This window comes from Mobula hypostoma, chromosome 29 (genome assembly GCF_963921235.1).
Source record: "Mobula hypostoma chromosome 29, sMobHyp1.1, whole genome shotgun sequence".
NCBI lineage: Eukaryota > Metazoa > Chordata > Chondrichthyes > Myliobatiformes > Myliobatidae > Mobula > Mobula hypostoma.
Window position 1 is genome coordinate 24,585,387 of NC_086125.1, and position 21,718 is coordinate 24,607,104.

At 39.7% G+C, this 21,718-nt stretch overlaps 1 protein-coding gene across 7 annotated transcripts in view; it reads left to right on the forward strand.

Moving 5' to 3' along the window:
* The window catches only part of LOC134339478 (MHC class II regulatory factor RFX1-like), a 197,211-nt gene that overhangs the window by 43,888 nt on the left and 131,605 nt on the right, over window positions 1–21,718 (forward strand). For all 7 annotated transcript variants that reach the window (XM_063036020.1, XM_063036022.1, XM_063036027.1 and 4 more), the window contains one exon: window positions 6,563–6,900. In XM_063036020.1, the coding sequence (XP_062892090.1) occupies window positions 6,563–6,900 (338 nt within the window). The remainder of the gene's footprint in view (window positions 1–6,562; window positions 6,901–21,718) is intronic.

Consider the following 21,718-nt stretch of genomic DNA (forward strand, 5'->3'; position numbering starts at 1 on the left):
ACTCAACAAACACGCACACTTGACAAACACTCGAGACATACACTCACGCTCGACCCACACACTCACACTCGACACACACACTCGCTCTCAACACACACACACTCTCGGCACACACATTATCGAAACACACACACACACTCTCGAGACACACTCACTCGACACACACACACATACTCTCCACACACACACACACACACACACACACACACACACACTCTCTCTCTCCACACACACACATACACACTCGACACACATACTCTCTCTCTCCACACACACACATACACACACACACACACACCCAGCTACCCACCCTCTCTCTCTCTCTCCACACACACACTCACAACACACACACACACACACGCTCTGGTCGCACATGCACTCTCTTGATGCGCACACACACATTCGACACACACACACTCGTCAAACACACTCGACACACGCACACTCTCGACACACACTCTCGACATGCACACTCTCGACACGCAGGCTCTCAACACACACACACTCTCGACACGCACACTCTCCTATCCACCTATCTTCATATTGTCCACAAACCTGGCCACAAAGCCATCAATTCCATCATCCAAATCATTGACATATCACATAAAAGGAAGTGGTCCTAACATAGACCCCTGCGGAACACCACCCATCATTGGCTGGCAACCAGAAAAGGCTCCTTTTATTCCCTCTCTTTGTTCCTGCCAATCAGCCAATGCTCTGTCCATGCTAGTAACTTTCTTGTAATACGATGGGCTCTTTATTTGTCCAGCAACCTTATGTTTGGCACTTTGTCAAAGGGCTTCTGAAAATCTTGTATACAACATTCACCAATTTTCCTTTGTCTATCCTGCTTGTTATTTCTTCAAAGAATTCCAACAGATTTGTCAGGCAAAATTTTCCCGAAGGAAACCACACTCTCGGACTATTTTATTGTGTGCCTCCAAGTACCCTGAAACCAGATCCTTAACAATCAACTCCAGCAGTGAGTATAAAGAACCAGAATCTACTCTGCATAAACTTCAAGTAGAAGGCAAAAATCTGCTTGTAAAAGTAGATGCAAAGACCAAAGCCCAACTGGATGAATGGAAAGCAAAGAAGAAATAAGTCCATGTAGATACGAAAACAGAGGATTTGTCAGTTGATGTGGACAAGGAATCCAAGAGGAGAGATCAGATCACAAAGGGAGCAATAGAAGGATTAATAAGAGAATACCCTTGTGAATTAAATGTACCCAGACATCCCACCTCTCCCGAAAGTTCAGGGAGTCTCCCGCAAATGAATAGTGGCTCCCTGATGCCCGCAAATTATATACAATATCACAGAAATCAATTTTATTGAGAGCGAGCGAGTGAGAGAAAGCAAGAGAGAGCGCGAGAGAGAAAGCAAGTGAGAGAGAGAGAGAGAGAGAGCAACAGCGCGCCATGGCAGAGTGTTCCAGAAAAAAGAAAATATAAATCACCCCAGGCTACACTAAAGTGTACCCCTGCCTAATAGGGGTCAAAAATAATGACAGTGTTGCTCGCTGCACTGTTTGCAACAGTGACTTTTCTATTGCCCATGGTGGGTTAAGACTGTAAAAGACATGTTGAGGTATTTAACGGGTGTCATTCGTTCATTAGCATAGTTAACGTTATTTAAACTAGCCGGCTAGCTGCTAAGGAGCTACTCTATTGCAGACATCCCACCTCTCCCAGAAGTTCTGGGAGTCTCCCGCAAATTGATGGTGCTACCTCCCTGAAATGAGTTTTTGCAGGGCGGGATGTCTCATGTACCTTAACAAAATCAAGATGCACAAACTAGAAAAAGAAAATGAAAGAGAAAATGTCCAGAGCTGACAGAACTATTTCCTGCAGTTTCAGAGTCAACACTTACCACCACCACAGAGCAGACACCAGAACCTGAGACTGTCTCACAACCACAAGTCTCACCTCCCTTGTCAGGAAAGATGTTATCACACAAGAGTAAAAAATCCCCCACAGCAATTAAATCTTTAGGCCTGAATGTGATAATTTAAAATTTATTATGCTGTCAAATGTCTCTATATAGTAGTTGCATTATATAGTATACTGGGTACGTAATTGAGATACATTCTCTATTGAGTTGGAATTTATAGTTAAGCAGGGAGGAGTGTTGTGTATTTAATAGTTCAGTAATATTTGAATAATCTTGTGTATTTATTGGATGATTAAGTAGTCTTGTTCATTTAAATAATTAATTACAGGTTATATTTATAAATACGTGAATTGCATATGTCATCACCTGATATGTGGATACCTCGCTTAAAGTAAACACGAAGTTAGACTCACATTTCGGATTTCGGATATTTTCAGATTTTAGAATATCTACATCTATATAATTAGATAACTTGGGGATGGAACCCAAGTTTAAACACGAAATCTATTTACATTACATGTACAGCTTCTGTACAGTTGCTTTGAAACTCACAGAGTGAACAGTGCACAGTAGCAGCACAGTCTGACTGATGGAGTTAGGTCCTCTACAGATGGTCAGAGTTGAATGACTACCCCAAACCCATCTATTACCGGGTTCCAACAATGGCTTCATATTGGATTCATATTGATTTCAAACAGCTACCTTTTCCATAGCAACTACGATGAGAGGAGGGTTAGTTTTATACAATATTAATAATAATTTTGTGCGTGAAACAATTGCCTTCAACTTTAAGTTCACCAAGATAGATCTTTGCTTGTTTTATGATCAGCATGCTGTTAAGAGGCATATATTTACTCCTATGCTGACAAATCCACTCTTTCACTACACTATCGAGATCTTCATTTTTCATTTTATGCAATGTTTTTCTATTTTTCATTAACTTCTGTTCATTAGAATAGTAAGGTCACTTCTCCGAACTGTCTGTGATGCACAGCGACCTGTGCATCGCCTGGGAACATCACAACACTTTGTGGAGTTTTCCATTTGTGACATCAGGTCCGCGCTCAAAAAAACTTTAGATTTTGGAGGTTTTCATATTTTGGAATTTTGGACAATGGGTACTCAACCTGTATTTGCAAGGGAACCTCTGGTTATTGGTACAGTTAAGTGTGTGGAACTATATCAGAAATTTATTTAAGTCAGAATATATTTTCTACAGATATCCCATCCCATATTAATTTAAAACAAGTAATCATGGAATGTTTAAATAAAGCCTATTAAATTAAACTTAATGATTTTATTTGGGGTGAGGGACAAAAGCAACTTCACTGGCCTGTGCAAGCTTTTTTTTCTGTAATTGCTTATCATGCTGTAGTAGACGATGGAAGGTCTCTTCCATTGGGTAATATTAAATAATTTTATGTATTTGAAAAATAATTTTATTTGATATCAATTTTACTGTATTTAAAGGAAAAGTATTTTAGTGAAGGAGTGTTTTCTTTATATTAAGACCTATCATTCAATGTATGCAAACCTTAACCATCTTACTGTCCTTTCCTCAGATCAAAAACTTATGTTCAGAATTTTGCTATTAGAAAGTCAAATGTAAATTTTGTTTAAATAAGCATGTCAGTAGTCCTCCTGTGAGGGAGAAATAATATGGAAATCATCTATATACATGCGTTTGAGCTATTGATCATTTAAGAAAAATGCTGATATTTCAAGGAATTAATCAAAGTAATTTTTCAGAGACTTGGAAATTTACCGACCCTCCAGCTCTTTTTCTCTGTCATCTCTTGCTAATGAATATCAGGAATCCACCAATAAGCCAAACAACACATTCCATCTCTCCCTCTATAGTGTTGTCAAACCTTTCCTGTCTTGTCAGGCTCCTAATACTACTGAGCACATGACAATAACCTGACAAGTTCTTGCTCTGTTTACCTGATGTTACCTTATTGCAAAATCATCATCTTAATAGCCATGATTCCTAATCCCCAAGTATGTATCAATGGGCTACGTCTTCCCTGGTATATTCCCATTTGAGAAGGGATCAGAATTAAATGCAGGAGTAAAGGTTACTCAGTGGTGGTTCAATCCTCATCTGCAATTAAAATCCTGACTACCTGTTACTAAAACTGGAAATTGATTTGTTTCATAATCAATGATTCTACCAATACATTGTGCAGTATTTTGAATTTTTCCTTTTTTATTTAAAATATAAATATGTTTTGATTCATTGATAGATATGCAATTCTTTCCTGTTTATGTATTTTCATTGAGCGTTTTCTTGCATTGCAGATAGAAAATCAATGTAATTTTTTGAAATTACTTTGTAGCTGAATCAACATTCTAATTTTTAACTGACCTTTGCTTTTAGTTAACACACATTAGAAATTGGTCATAAATAATCATTTAATTGTAACAAAATATATATTTTTTGTTGGGTATCTCACCTTCCCGTTATTAAACCTATGGGAATGAATAAACAGTCGACGTTTCAGGCTGAGACGTTTCTTCAGGACTGGAAAGGAGGGTGGAAGACAGTGGAATTAAAAAAAAGTGGGGGAAGGGGAAGGAGGATTAGTTTAAAGGTGATAAGGTGGAGCCAGGTGGGTGGGAAAGGTAAATGACTGGAGAAGAAGGAATCTGATAAAAGAGGAGAGTGGACCATGGGAGAAAGGGAAGAAGGTGAAGCCCCAGGGGGAGGTGATAAGTAGGTGAGAAGAGGTAATTGGAAAGTGTGGGGAATAGAAGAGAGGGAAGAGGAAGGAGAAAACAACTACTGGAAGAAGAAATAGATATTCATGCCACTAGGAGAGGCTATTTAGACAGAATATGAGGTATTGCTCCTTTATCTTGAGAGTGGCCTCATCGTGGTAAAAGAGGAGGCTTTGGACCGACATATTGGAATGGATAGCAATTAAAATTGTTAGCCACTGGGGAATTCTGCTTTTGGTGGATGGAGCAAAGGTATTCAACCAAACTTCCTTCTCTTTCTGTTATAGTGTCCTTTTTATTCTAGTGTCTTCTCCCTTTCTTTCCAGTCCTGAAGAAGGGTCTTGGCCTGAAATGTCGACTGTTTATTCATGGCTGTAGATGCTGCCTGACCTGCTGAGTTCCTCCTACATTTTGTGTGTGTTGCTCTGGATTTCTAACATTTATTAAAGTTGTCTGATATGCCTTAAGAAATGTTCAAGAGAGGGGTAGCATAAATTTCCATAATACCTTAGATTACAATATAACATAGCAATTTTTTGGCAGACAATATATTTCTGTACCTAGAGGAAAAGCACTAAAAATATCTAACAAAACAGTAAAAGGGATTCCTTAAAGTGATTTGCTTCAAACATCTAAAGCAGTTAATCCTCATGTAACATGTGGTGTGATGAAAGTTCTGAGCATAATGGGTGATAATTGTTTTTACTTGGTACTTTCAATCACCACCTTCTTTAATTGTCAGAATGTTTGATTCTGATCAGCCTTGCACTCGATTAATGCTATTCTGTGATGAATTGAGTAATGTAATCTCTGTAATGTAATGTTGAAAGATTCAGACTAACCAATTACAAAGCATTCCTTATTGAAGGTAACATGAATTCTTATTTATTAAAATACAAGTATAGGTGACAGCAACACTGAAAAACAAAGTTTGCCTGTAAGATTAAAACAGTTGTTAGCAAAAGAAAAATGTGATGTCTAGTACACTGTGGGTGTGTTACCCTTACTTGGAATATCTGCATAAATCTTTGAACAAATCTCTGAACCTGGATTATGTTATTGTAATATGAATATGAAGGTTCTGGGCACATTAATCAAAATCCTTTATGTTGACCTCTGTATAATGTTTACAGAGATCAACTGTACTTTTTCAATGCTTACTTGAGCCAGGAGCAAAGATAGATAACCATGATTGAAGCTACGTTTTTGAGTAGACAGTATATATATCTCTTGTACATTGCTGCTCTCATCCAAATATTAATGGGCCTTTCCAAAGTGTTTTCTCATGGCAATATTGTTTGTTGAAACTCATATTGGACACCTCAGATTATTAAAAGCAGGACCTGGTATTTGCTTTCACATGAAAGGTGTAACAGTGTGGGAGTATAGTTTGTGTTCTTTCAATGGAAAAAAATTGAAAGAGAAGCCATCTCAAGAAGGTTGTTTTGTTGCATTCTTTTGCATCATCGAAATGTTACACCAGGGCAACAGTAAGCAAGAAGCAAGCTGCCCTGTTGGGGGATGTAGATGGGTATTATATGGGTAGATAGGTGAGGGGGATGGGGAAGGGGGGATGAAATGGGAAGCTGGGAGGTGGTAGTTGGAAAAGGTAAAGGGCTGAAAAAGAAGGAATCTGATAGGAGAGGAGAGTTTATTTAATTGGTTTATAGAGATCCAACTCTGCAATCAAATCTATATCATGCAACATTTTAGAAATTCTTACTATTCAAAGGAATTGGCATTTATAAATTGCATTGCACAATAACAACATGGATTGGTCATTCTGTAGCTGCTGTTGCACATACATGCAAAATAGATTTATCAAATTTTAAATTTGGAAGGGTTGGCATAACCCTTAAAACATAATAAAAGATGGTGCAAAATTGCTTGTTATTGTCAATGAGTCTTGATAAGTTCTTAAATAAAAATTCTTATTTTGTTTTCTTAGTGGACAAGGTGGAGAGTTCCATTTAACACTACCACCTGCAGAGGTTGGTATGGCAACACAGGCCTATGTTACAGAACTCCCGCCAGCTCAACAACAGCAGCCGCAACAGTCACAGCAGCAACAGCAACAACCAAACCAGCAACAGTATGTTACAGACTTGCAGACTGGTGCACAGGCATCACAGCAGCAACAGCAACAGCAGCAGCAGCAAGCAACACCATCCCAAAAACAGTATGTCAGTGAGCTACAGGTATCGCAACAACAGCAGCAGCCGCCACCTTCTACTCAGCTCTCACCGGTGACAGCACCACAGCAGTACATCGTGGTTACAGTATCAGGTGAGTACAACTGAAATGTGTGCGAGAAATATCTATGGGCAATCTTGCTGATCAAACTTCATGTAATGCACTGTACTGTCCTTGTTATTGCTGTCTCTGGCAATAATACATCTCTTTTGAAAAGATTACATTTTAATATATCATCAGAAGGTTGAAAGTGTACTTTCAATCTGAAGCTTAGCATCGCTTTTTGAGGATCAAGTTTTCTAAGAGTATAGGTATCTGAACAATGGAACCGTGGTAGTATACAGTTTTTTAAAGTACTGAAACAATTTATTATTTCTGTTACTTTGCAAGTTTCTACCTTTAAGGATTGTACAATCACGTTATGACAAAAAGATGTCACTGGGAGAAATGATCCAATATGCCTGAGCAAATTGACATTGTCATATATTTAACCAGCACAGTCAAACAAAGAAAAAAATCTATTCAGATTTTCAACATTGGTCTGTTATTAAGAGCTAATGAATATAATTTTTTTTCTACTGAGAAAATATTACACCTTTTGTGTTTTCTGTGAACTTGTATTCAGAATTGAAAAGTATTTTTATTTAATTGGACATACTGGTATTTTGACCAACAAAGGAGTAAGTTAAGGTTTGGATTTCTTTATAAGAAAGTAAGTTGACCAAGCAGTAAACGGTGTATTCTTTATCAAGAATGAATGCCAGAAGATAGATGGAAGTTGGTACGGTGGTTTTAATAGCAATTCAACAATTAACTTCTGGTTGTATATTATGAAAACCATGCCACATTTAACAGTCAGTTGGACAATTAATTGAAATGACTATTTTTTACTCAAGATTTTAGAAGTTTCTTTCAAAGTTGTTATATCGGGTCCTATGGAAGCTTTCAGATTCAGCCTTATAAATTAAGGAGATTTATGCATAATATGGTATTTAATTAAGTGAAGTACATGTAGAGCTGTTAATCAAACTAATGATTCAACTTTTATATAAAACTTTTAGCAATTTATGAAATGCTGAATAAACCAAGTGCCACAGCTAATAGCATCAGAAATTGCACTAGCAGAGGTTGCTACTCTTGCAGTAGCACTCTGACATTCTCTTATACATCTTTAGAAATTGTGATGATTTACTAACTGGATCGCTGGTGACATTTGTTGCACACCCTCTTAACTCATCAGGGCCATACATCCTATGCTCTATCAACATGGTTCAGTGGATTTATTATACTACTGTGTGGCATCTAGGAAAAAAGTGAATTAGAGAAGGGTTGATGTATTAATAGATATAATATCCAATTGTCAGGAAAATCTTGGACCACTGCATCGATTTTTCCTTTTTCTAATTTTTCTGTCTCAGTTTGTTTCTCTAATATTCTGCTGAATCCTTGTTTCTTTGGCATATTGAATCATCGTAATTGTCATTTAGGAATGGAGATAAGAACTTAAGATAAATAGTCCTTTAAATGGCCCCAAATGTTTGCAAGATATCTTGATTTCTTAAACTTTCTTGAGCTGATTGAAATTTTATTAATAGAAAATACCATATTGTGGTGAGCATTCAGACAAGAAGAGCTCTTTTATCTCAACTGGCACTTTTATTGTGACGAGCACAATAACAGGCAGAGCACCATCACTTGGTGAAAACCAACTCAGTCACATACAGATAGGGGATGTGATTATTACACACCCCAGTTACAGCCAGGGTGACCCACAAACACACAAGCAAACAACTATATAACCTGAGCTAAAATGTAACAATAAATGAGTATCTCACAATAATTCCACAAACACATTTTAAAATGAGAGCAATAAGTAGCACTGGCTGATAGGAATGCTGGGGCGAGCTGCTGACCATGCCCTTGGAGTGCCACACAGCCCCCACCTGAGGGGTCAGCCGTCCCCAGCAACCCTAGAGTCTGTAGCAACCCCCCCCCCACCCAGGGGAGGCACTATTTGGTGAGGCAAGAGTCACTTCAAACTTTCTTCTCTCAGCCTTGTTGCGTCGGTGGTGGACAAGTGGCAATACACTGTCAGCCAGTCCCGATGCAGCACAACTGCCTTCCACCACTTAGGCAACCGTACCCAGTGTACCACATCGGAGATGCCATTGAGCTCCTCTCCTGGTCCCTTCCAGTGGCTTCCAGGCTTGGGGATAGTCCCCACCAGCCTGTACACCAACCGCAACACCGTGGCATGGAGCCCCCGGGGGACCACCAGCTGCAGGAGATGCCTGTCGCTGTCGGAAAACTGCCGCCACCAGAACAGCAACTCATCGCATACCTCCAGCATGTCCCACTGAAAGCATAGGGCTTTGGTCTGTGGTTCTAGGGCAGAGACTTCTGCCCACTCAGGCCGTCATCCCACGCTCAGCCATCCCCTCATCTGAGCTAGCATGCGGTCACTGTCCTGCTCGCTGCACAGCTGCTGGTGGTCAAGGATGGGGAGGTTTACCTTGCCACCGGCTGCCACCTGAAGTCCCACCACCACCGCTGGCCCCTGATTCCACTGTGTTGCGTTGGCTGGTATGGGGTGTGCTGCACTGCAGAGGGCCGCTGTGAGGTGGTTGTTGCTGCGGCCAGTCGGTCCTGCCGGAGAGCCACAGCTTCAGCACCAAGGTAGAGTGTTGCCCCCAACACATCCACGTGGGTCCCTGGTGGGACAGCACATCCAGGCCAATGATGCAGATGTTCTGGATGTTGGCTAACCATACCTCATGCTCCACTGTGTTTTTCCCCTCTGCGACACACAGTCATCTCTTCCCTCGCATCACCGCACAGTTGCCGGGGACCATAACCCGCTGGACTGCCATCATTGTCCACCCGGGTGAATGATGGTGACGATTGACCCTATGTCCACCAACGCATGGCATCTGTTGCCCTCCACCACATAGTCCTCGTGTAAGCCTTGCTCTTCACCCAAATGACCCACCCGGAGAGGTGCCAACAGAGGGAATCTGCTGGAGGTCTTGGGCGGTGCCACCCACTTGGCGATTCCCATTCGCTGCCCTCTGCAATGGCAGGACAGTTCTGGGCCACATGGCCTATCTCGCTACACTGGTAGCAGAGATTGCTCTGTGGCCCATGGCAGAGCCAGTGCTGAACTGGTCAGACCTGTCTCACTGGCTTCTCCTCATCAGTTTTATCCTCCACCTCAGCAGTGTGCAGGGTGATGCTGGAACGCCTTGCAGGGCCAAAATTGCTTCTGTCCTCTCCGCTTCTGCCAGCACCTCAGCCAGTGGTGATAGTGATGCCAGGTGAACATGCTGCCAAAGGCACTCTGGAGTCAGCACCTTTGCAAAGCTGTGGAGGGCAAGCTCTTCCTGAGCCACAGGAGGGAACTGGGCATAGCAATGCTGAGTGACAGAGATTTGCTGTGAATGGCCCCAGGCTTTCTCCCACATGGCAACGCCTGCTATCCAGTTCTTCTTTCATTGCTTCCTCCAATAGCCTCTGCCCAAAATACTGCTCCAGCGATACTACAAGGGGCCTGTAGTCGCTGCTCAAATGGTGTTAGGTCGAGGAGGTCCAGCGGGGTTACCCCTCCAGTGCCAGGGCAAGTTTCCCATCTTGGTGGAGCTCTACCCGTTGTGGCATGCAGTAAGTTTGATTTGTACCAGGTAAGGCCCCAGGTGGCCAGTACCATTGTACCTCAGGAGCTTTAGGGTGCACCTTGTGGCGTTAATTGCTGAGCCCCATTGGTCTTCTTTCTCTGGCAGCGTTGGTGGTGCCAATAGGGTTGCCCATCCTCCCATGGCTGTAGCGTCTTGGGATCCGCAGCGCAGGCCGTGAGGGAGGTGGGTGATGTGCTCCACTGTGTACCCCGGATTGGGAAGCCTGGGTATGCTTGCCTCGTCGGTTCCCAGGTTCTCCCTCTGGGTCGGCGTCCCATCTTCGGGAGCCCGGTGTGGGGGAGGCATACTGCTCGGCCCCTCAACTTATTCCCCGGATCTTAAGGCGTTCCATCCAATGTCGTAACTCTTCAATTTCACTGTCAATTTCTAATTCCACTTGTAACACCAATGTGGTGAGCATTTGGTCCATGATGACAGATGAGAAGGGCTCATTTATCTCAACTGCCATGTTTATTGTGAAAAGCCCATAACAATAGACGTCACTCTCACCGTCATCGTTCCCTTTGATGAATGTGGCTTTGAAGTATTTGAGAATTAATTTAAATCTGTAAAATTCTTTAAGATACTAAGGGTGTTATGCAGGCCTCGTTATATTAAGACCATAAGATATAGGAGCAGAATTAGGCCGTTTGGCCCATTGAGTCTGCTCTGCCTTTCATTATGGCTGATCCAATTTTCCTCTCAGCCCCAATCTCCTGTATCCCTTCATGCCCTGACCAATCAAGAATCTATCAGCCTCTGTCTTAAATATCCTTAAAGACTTAGCTTCCACAGCTGCCTGTTGCGGATTAACCTTCTATTGTTCCAAAATTGTAACATTGCTGAAGAAGACATTTTTGTTAGAGTTTCTAGAGTTTGGAAAATATTGATACATATTTTGCAGATCTTTAAAAAAAAAACTAATAGTAGATGGGTGATGCTACAATTTAGTGCACTTGCTCAAGGGCAATACAACAGTAATATTACTCTTGAGAAAATGCTGGAGAGCTATGAGTATATAGATGTGGAATATTTATATTCTATAACATAGCAAGTAACGATAAAGGAAAAGTGATTTATTTCCAAGTCCTAATGGCACATGACTTGGAATAGAAAGTTCAGGGTTTGGTGTTCTCATGTGCCTGCTTGTGGTGTCAAAGGACATAGATTTGCCACTATAATAAAGGGGTATATGCCCTATGTTTTAAAGCCAAATATGAAACAATACTTGCCTTAGATGGAGCTCAGAAATGAAGGGATTGTCATGAGAAAAGATTAAGCAGATTGGGCCTTCAGACTCTGGAATTGAAAAAAAGTGGAATGATCTAATTAAGACCATAAGGCATAGGTGCAGAATTAGTCCATTTGGCTATCGAGTCTGCTCCGCCATTTCATCATGTTTGATCCATAAGACATAGGAGCAGAATTAGGCCATCTGGCCCATCAGGTCTGCTCCGCCATTCAATCGTGGCTGATCCTTTGTTTTTTCTCCTCGTCAACCCCAATTCCCGGCCTTCTCTCCGTAACCTGTGATGCTATGTCCAATCAAGAACCTATTAATTTCTGCCTTAAATACAACCAATGACCTGACCTCCACAGCTGCATGTGTCAACAAATTCCACAAATTCACCACTCTTTGGCTAAAGAAATTTCTCCACATCTCTGTTTTGAAAGGGCGCCCCTTTATCCTGAAGCTGTGCCCTCTTGTCCTAGACTTTCCCACCAGGGGAAACATCCTTTCCACATTTACCCTGTCTAGGCCTTTCAACATTTGAAAGGTTTCAATGAGATCCCCCACCATCACCCTTCTGAATTCCAGCAAGTTCAGACTCAGAACCATCAAACATTCCTCATATAACCTTTTCGTTGCTTGGAATCATCCTCTGGACCCTCTCCAATGCCGGCACATCTTTTCTAAGATGAAGGGCACAAAACAATTCACAATACTCAAGGTAAGGCTTCACCAGTGCCTTATAAAGCCTCAGCATCACATCCCTGCTCTTGTATTCTAGACCTCTTGAAATGAATGCTAACATGGCATTTGCCTTCCTCACCACTGCCTCAGCCAGCAAGTTAACCTTCAGGGTGTTCTGCACAAGGACTCCAAGTCGCTCTGCATCTCAGATTCCTAGATTTCCTCCCCATTTAGAAAATAGTCCGCACATTTATTTCTACCACCAAAGTGCATGACCATGCATTTTCCAACATTGTATTTCATTTGCCCCTTCTTGCCCATTCTCCTAATCTATCTAAGTCCTTCTGCATCCTATCTGTTTCCTCAACATTACCTGCCCCTCCACCAATCTTGTATCATCTGCAAACTTGCAACAAAGCTATCTATTCCATCATCTAAATCATTTATATACAGCATAAGAAGTGGTCCCAACACCAACCCCTGCGGAACACCGCTAGTCACTGGCAGCCAACCAGAAAAGGATCCTTTTATTTCCATTCACTGCCTCCTACCAATCAGCAAATGCTCAAACCATTTTAGTAACTTTCCTGTAATACCATGGGCTGTTAACTTAGTAAGCAGCCTCATGTGTGGCACCTTGTCGAAAGCCTTCTGAAAGTCCAAATATACAACATGCACTGCATCCCCTTTATCCTACTCGTAATCTCCTCAAAGAATTCAGGTTCATCAGGCAGGATTTTCCCTGAAGGAAACCGTGCTGACTTTGTGCTGTCTTGTCCTGTGTCATCAAGTACTCTCATCACCTCATCCTTAACAATTGACCCTAGCATCTTCCCAACCACTGAGGTCAAGCTAACTGGTCAATAATTTCCTTTCTGCTGCCTTCCTCCTTTCTTAAAGGGTGGAGTGACATTTGCAATTTTCCAGTCCGCTAATTAACATTAACATGCGAGAGTCCGTGATTTTTGAAAGATCATTTCTAATGCCACCACAATCTCTAATGCTACCTCTTTCAGAAGCCTAGGATGCAGTTCATCTGGTCCAGGTGATTTACGTACCGTTAGGCCTTTCAGCTTTCTGAGCACCTTCTCTCTTGTAACAGTAACTGCACTCACTCCTCTTCCTTCACACACTACAACATCAGGCAACACTGCTCATGCCTTCCACAGTGAAGACTGATGCAAGATGCCCATTTAGTTTATCTCCTTGTCTCCTGTTATTATTTTTCCTGCCTCATTTTCTAGCGGTCCTATATCCACTCGCATTTCTCTTTTATTTTTAACATACTTTAAAAAAATCTACTATCCACTTTGAAATTATCTGCTAGCTTGCTTTCATATTTCATCTTTTCCTTTCTAATTTTTTTAGTTGTTCTTTGTAGGTTTTCAAAAACTTCCCAATCCTCTATCTTCCCACAAATTTTTGCTTTATTGTATGCGCTTTCTTTTGCTTTTACAATAGCTTTGACTTCCCTTGTCATCCATTTCCCTCTCAATCCCATTCTCCTGCCTTCTCCCCGTAACCTTTCACACTCTGACTAATCAAACACCTGTCAACCTCCTTATATACACCCAATGACCACAGCCGCTGTGGCAATGAAATATCCTCTCTACACCCACTCTATCAAGGCCTTTCAACATTAAATAGGTTTCAGTGAGATCCCCCCAATTCTTCTCATTTCCAGTGAGTAAAGCCCCAGAGCCATCAATCGCTGCTCATATGATATGCCTTTCATTCCTGGAATCGTTCTCATGAATCTGCTCTGAACCCTCTCCAATGTCAGCACATCCTTCCTTAAATAAGGGGCTCAAAACTGCCCACAATATTCCATGTGAAGCCTCACTAGTGCCTTATAAAACCTTAGCATTGCATCCTTGCTTTTATATTCTAGTCCTCTCGAAATGAATTGTAACATTGCATTTGCCTTCCTCACCACCGACACAACCGGCAAATGACCTTTCGGGAAAATCCTGCACAAGGATTCCCAAGACCCTTTGCATCTTGAATGTTTGAATTTTCTATCCACTTAGAAAATAGTCCATGCTTTTATTCCTTCTACCAAAGTATATAAATACACTTTCAAACACAGTATTCCATTTGCTACTACTTTGCCCAATCTCCTACTCTGTCCAAGTCTTTCTGCAGCTTCCTGCTTCCTCAACACTACCTGCCCCCCACATATCATCTGCAAACTTGGCCAGAAAGCCATCAATTCCATCATCCAAATTATTGACATACAACCCAAAAAGAAGCAATCCCAGCATTGCCCTTGTGGAACACCACTAGTCACTGGCTGCCAATCAAAAAGATTCCCTTTATTCCTAATCTTTGCCTCCTGCCAATCAGCCAATACTCTATCCATCTTGTAATTTTCCTGTAATTCCATGAGGTCTCATCTTGTTAAGTAGCCTTATGTGCGGCACCTTGTCAAAGGTCTTCTGAAAATCGAAGTACACAACATCCACCAATTCTTCTTTGTTTATTGTTATTTGCTTGTTATTTCCTGAAAGATTCCAAAAGGTTTGTCAGGCAAAATTCCATCAGGGCTAGATAAGGCAGTGGATTCCTGAACCAGGGAGAACATCATTTAAAACTTGAGGAGGAAAATGTTTCCTGAATGTCATGAATCCTTAGAATTTATTATCCTAGCAAGCTATTAATGATATGTCAGGTATATTCAACATTAAGGTATTTGGACTACAAGGGTAATGAGGAACATGGAGTTGAGTGCAATGATCATCGGCTAAAGGTACCTGTTCTTATTTCTGTTCCTATTCTTTGTGTTCCTACCAGCCTATTGTTTATTTTTATCCAACCCTCTAACTTTATTTCTTAGTTCCTCTCTGTGACATTGTTGTTCTCCAGATCAGACCTTCAACCTCATCAAAAAAAATGTAGCCCTGCTGGTCATTATAATTTTAAGTGGTTTGACTACAAACAAATATTGAATTATTGTGCATTGAAGGTAAATCAAGTACAAATCTTCAATTTCATGAATGTTGTTAAGAAATGTGATTTTTTGTGACTATATTAATGTAACAAATGAAGACTGAACTATATTTTTGTTTGTTACTCAAGATTTCCAGTATCTGCAGAATCTCTTTTGTGTTTGTAAAATTATATTTATAATGCATGTACTGAGCTTTTAATGATAATCAAAAATATGTGGAGATATGATGTTATGAAACTGCATATCTTTGGGTCTTCAGTTAATGAGAAATCCATAAAGAAACCTTCAGATTTTAATACCTCAGTGACCCAGGTGCTTCTTTTCCATGCATAGAAAACATTTAGCATTAACTTAATCCAGGTTAGTATTTGGTTTCGGTTATCCTCTTTAGATCAGAGCTTTCAGGTCGTATTGAATTTGTTTCATTCTTTATAAATGATGAAAATTGCCGTCAGTTTATTACATTAATGGTCCTGCCATGTGACTGCATTGGGTTTTATAAATCAGGTGTACTCTTTAGAGCTGGATAAATCTGGCAGTTTCAACAGTAAGACTGGTGCTGCACTGATTTGAGTGACTTAGTACTTTCTGAACCCCACCCATACAAGATTATTATCTGTCATTAATTTGCAGTAACTACATAACTTTACATTGTGGTGGAATGGTGAGGGGCTTTGTGCTTTGAGTGTATGTCATGCAATTTGACAGTCATCACATAACATAATAGAGGCATAGATCCATACAGCTTCAAACAGTTACACAATACGGAAACAACCCTTTGATCCAAATTGTCCTTTCCTTTCTATGTTAATTCTATTTACCTGCATTTGGCCTATATCCCTCAAATTTTTTCCTATCTGTGTACCTTTCGAAATGTCCTTTAAACATTGTAAGTATATCTATCTCTACCACCTCCCTTGGAAGCTCGTTCTATACAAACACTGATCTCAGTGTGGAAAATTGCCCCTCAGATTCACTTTAAATCTTTCCCCTCTCACCTTATAGCTATACTCCCTTCTTTTAAACACCATTACTCTGGGATCACAAATCTATATTGCTAGCTATATATACTATAAGTGTTGTACCATCTTTCTTAAATTTGTATGTGTGAGTCTCTTCAGTCACTTTCAATTCATTCTCAAAAGTATCACTAAGTGACTTAATAGAAGATATTTTTTAAAATTCTGTCTATATTGAATATGTTCAGTATGAGGTTTATGATGTCATAATACCATGGTAGACAAATGAAGTGCTGCCCAAATGTATAAGGAACCAATTTTTTTCAAAATATACTAATTCTATATGAAAGAAGATGCCCTTATAAATATTAATCTTCATGTATGTATAGAGCTGTACCTATGTCTAATGTTATCATCTTGTAATCAATTATTGTATTTTTTACAAACCCAGATTTTCCTGTGAGGTGTCTTAGTAATTGTACATCAGTACCACAGTTTATAGGATCCTTTGACTTAAAAGATGAAAGTAAGGATTAAGTGAATTGCACCATGAAGGAAGTTCATCATTTTCCAGCAACTTTTACACAATCCTTCTGTCAGTTTGTAATGTTAGGAAAAGAGTAGAATGGTTTATACTGTCACATATACCAAGGTACAGGAAAATCATCTTGCATGCCATTCACACAGGTCATTTCATCACATTAGTACATTGAGGTAGTACAAGAAAAAAAGTATACAGAGGACTGTGTTTCATAGAAAGTGCAGTGCAGGCAGACAATAAGGTGCAAGGCCATGTTGAGATAGATTGTGAGGTCAAGAGTCCATTTTATCGTATAAGGGAACGGTTCAATAGTCTCGTACAACAGTAGCATAGAAGCTGTCCTCAAACCTGGTAATATGTGCTTTCAGACTTTTATATTTTTTGCCTGATGGGAGAGGGGAGAAGTGAGAACATCTAGGTTGGGTGGGTCTTAGATTATGTTCCAAGTGGCAAGTGTAGACAGAGTCTATGGAGAGGAGGCTGGTTTTTGTGCTGAACTGTGTCTGCAACTCTCTGCAGTGTGTTGCAGTCTTGGGCAGAGCAGTTCCCATACCAAGCTATGAAACATCCAAGTAGAATGCTTTCTATGGTAAATCTATAAAAAATGTGAGTGTCAATGAGGACATGCCAAACTTATTTAGCTTCCTGAGGAATTAGAACCACTAGTGCACTTCCTTGGCCACAGTGTTTATGGTTGGACTAGGATAAGCTTAGTAATGGTCACCCTGGGAACTTGAATTTCTCAACCCTCTTGACCTCAACACTGTTTATGTAAGCAAGAGCATATGCACCACCCCTCTCCTGAAGTCAAAGACCAGCTCTTTATTTGATTGACATTGAGAGAAAGAGTACTGTTATGACACCATGCCACTAGGCTAATTGCCTTCCTGTACTCAGTTATTTGAGGTTTGGCTCAGTATTTGCAAGCTTGTAAATGGAGTTAGAGCAGCATCTGGCTGTGAAGGTTGATAGCTCTGACCTAATGTCAGCATTTAAAGTTTATCAGAGGTTTCACCATGGGTGTGATTGTGCTTCAATTTGTAAGGGTACAAAGACATAAAATATGCAATTTAGAACACAGTTTTTGCCTAGTGAGAACTCGCTACAACAATGAACACGTGAGCCATACAGTATAGGTGTATTTAAGAGTACGCTAGGTAAGCCTACAAGTAAGAGCAATTCTGCAAATGGAGTTAGCTAAGGAAATAAATGACATTCAAATAATAAACTAATGTTAGTGTGGATTGCATGCGTCCAGTATGTTCTGAATAATTGTAGTTACCTCGATTCCAATAAAATTTATTGCCAACTAGAATTTTCTATCCTTAAGAAATTTTTCACATCATTACCACTTTGACATATCAGAAACTTATTTTAGTCATTGCAATGCTGAATTCAAGTTGTCATTTGCTAATGTCAGGATAGTTTTTAATACATATAATACAATGATTTGAAATTGTCTGTGGTCATGTATCCCACAAAGCAATGAAGTTTTTGAAGGTAAATAAGGGATTAAATGTTTAATTAAGAAACTACATTACCAGTTTTTCCATAGCTCCAGAAAATAAATGGCTCATTGTTGAACTCTTAGTTTGGTGTTGTGCCTGTGGTGTGTCAGAGTGGAAAACTAAAGGTATTTGGACCGTGTTAGTACAAACAGAATTTGGGGCAATGATGTAAGCACTAGTTAGGATTTTAGAGCAGAAATTAGCTACAGTGAATGTTTATTAATTTGTTAGGTTGTCACTGGAGATTTGCCCTGGGGTTTAAGTTTTGTTTATATTTACAAATGACTTGGATTGGATATAGAGCCCCAAGTATTTGCTGAATTCTCTCTAGCAGTGAAATACAAATATCTGAAAGGTATATTAATGGCACAAATTTCTAATTGGAGTCCTTTTACCTACTGTTCAATTCAGGCCACAGCAGGACCTGAAAGCTGTAATGGGCTTGCAGTACATATCAATTAGAAGGATATCTGATCCTGAAAGATTAAGTTATGCATATGCAGTATAAGGTTTCTATTGCCTTGTGTATGAAAGATTAACAGGTGATCTACTGTACTTGAAGTACTTAAGATGATTAATTATTCTCTTTAGCGATAGAGTCCAAACCAAGAGGCATAATCATAAACTGAGTATGACCTTTCAGGGGATGTGATCAGGAAACATCACTCAGTTTATTTTTTTTTACTTTTCGATCCATTGTGCTAGCAACCCTGGTCTAATCGCGGGACAATTTACAATGACCAAAGACACGTCTTTGGGCCGTGGAAGGAAAGTGGAGCACCCAGAGAAAGCCCACAGGGAGGACGTACTAACTTCTTGCAGAGGATGCCGTGGTTGAACTCCAATGCTCCAAGCTGTAATAACACCGTGCTATTATGCTGAATTATGGAAATCTGAACACTTTCTCAAAAAACCCATGACCATTTGAAGATTTCAAAACTGAAATTTTTAAAAAATGCTGGTTATGATGACTGAGATAAAAAGATAAAATATGCATTGCCCATTATCTGATTGAGCCAGAATGGTCAAATCTTGTTCCTGTGTTGGCAAAAGCCTCAAATATTATTGTTTGTATGAAATACTAGGCTACCCATTTTCTCCACTTATAGACCCTAAACCTCTTAATAACATGACAGACAGAGCAAGAACAGGCTGTTTGAACCTGCTCTGCGATTCATAGACATTGGATGCCTAGACATTGGTTGTCTATTACTGCTCCTAATCTATACTGAGAATGTGTTATGTTGCAAAATGAACGCAAGATTATAATATTTCAGAATTGGAACACCAGCAGCCACTGTTTTGTTTATTCAGTGCCAGTTCTCATGTTTCTGTTCAGAATTAATGTATATCTTTCCATGTTAAGAGGCAGAACAGGTTAAAATGCCTAATCTTGTTCTTATGATAGTAAAGGTCACTCATTTCCTCCACCTATAGACCATAAACCTCTTATAACTTAATAACATAGAGCAAGAACAGGCCATTTGACCATTCAAACCTGTTATGTTATTCAACAATTTACTGGTTTTCTACCTTAATACCATTTTCCTGGCCTTTTCCCATATTCCTTGATTTTTATAATTTCCAGAAATCTATTGAGCTGCTTTGAATGTATTCAATAACTGAGCTTCCACAGCACACCTGGGTGGAGAATTCCAAAGATTTTCTATTCTCTGAGGGAAGAAATTTCACTTCATTTCAGTCCTAAGTGGCTTACTATTTATTTTAAGCTTAATTGTAGCTCCCTGCCCACTCTCCCTGCATCTGCTCTGTTGAGGCCTCTAAATATTTTACATATTTCAATGAGATCATTTCTCATATATCTGAATTCTAGAGAAGCAAGGTCTAAATTAGTCTATCATGTAACAGACCTGCCATCTGAAGAACTCAATTTCTCTCGCAGCAAATGCCAACATGTCATTTGCCTTCCTATTTGCTTCCCACGAGCATGTTAAACTTTCAAGGGCACTGAGAAAGTATACTCGAGGGGTACTTCCATAAACAAGTGTATTCACAAAATTTTAGAGGAATTGTTTTGAGAAATTCATTTGATCTTTAGATGAGATTAGTTATGCAAAAAAATGGATGTCAACTAAAAGTAATTGGTTAGTAAACAGTGTAGAATGTAATGATACAGGTGAACCCTGCATTATAGAGGGTTTCTGTTCCTAGAAAATAAATCATATTGTGATTTTTCCATTATGTAAAACAATTAAATTTTGTTTTTATTTATTTTTACGTTTTTTCATATAAATTTGAACGAGCAAAGTTTATTCCATATCTAAAGTTTTTGTCCAGTGATTTAAGAATTAGACAAGGACAATTTGTGTTGTGTGAATGGCCAGAACACAGGAGTCACCTGCACATGATGCTAAGAAAACGTTAGGAGTGATTTAAAAAAAAGTTGCAAGCCAAGTCAAAAAAACCTCATGTTGTTTATAATGTTGCAACTTCTGGAGGAGGGAACTGTGTACTGCTTTTGGTAAGGACGTATAGAAAGTGTAGAGAGAGCACTTTGCAAAGAAATTGTCATGGGGAAATAATCATCTTCACTTAAGTAGACGGGAAGAACATTTCAGAAGAATCCAGATAAAGCAGGATTTGTTGTTAAAGGGATTGATTTTTTTTTTGGATGGAGTGAACTGGGCAAGGTGAATTTTTTGAATGATCTGGAGTGTCTTAAACTTAGCAGAGCCAGGCAACTACCCAAGATTTTAAATAGGTGCGGAAATATATTTCAGCCTTACTAATGATGAAGAAAAGCCCCAGGGTTTTGATCTAACAAGTTGAAACCTGCAGTATGGTGAAGTTTGTCTTCCTCTTGAAGCATAAGTACAACTATTGGTTCATTATATTGATTGTAAATGCAAATTAAACAGTGAGTTTGTGGATAGCATGAATATAAAATTCTAATTTAGGACATTGGAGCATAGAAATAATTGGGCATAACGATGTGGTATCACCTGTTAAATGAATTCAAGCCAGTATAAACAAAAGAGTGCATAAATATTGTGACAAAATTGGACAACGTAAAGGAGAGTACAAAATCAAACTTGAGAAAATGGTAGATCGGTGCAATGTGTACCTCATAGGATGTCAAAGGCTTTAAGGGATAAGCTGAAAGAAATATGAGATGGAATGGTTAGACAAGATATTTTTGTTCCAGTATCAACACTGACTATTTGGATCAGTTCAATGTAGCAAAATCCAAGAAAAGTGGATTTATATGTTTATTTTTAGGCCCTAGCTTGATGCAACTATTAAAAGAGAAAATTATCCACTGGCAATGACAGAAGATATCGTCACGTGCGAAGATGGTGAAAAAGTTTTTAAATTCTAGATGTTTAAATTGGCATGTGAGATTAGA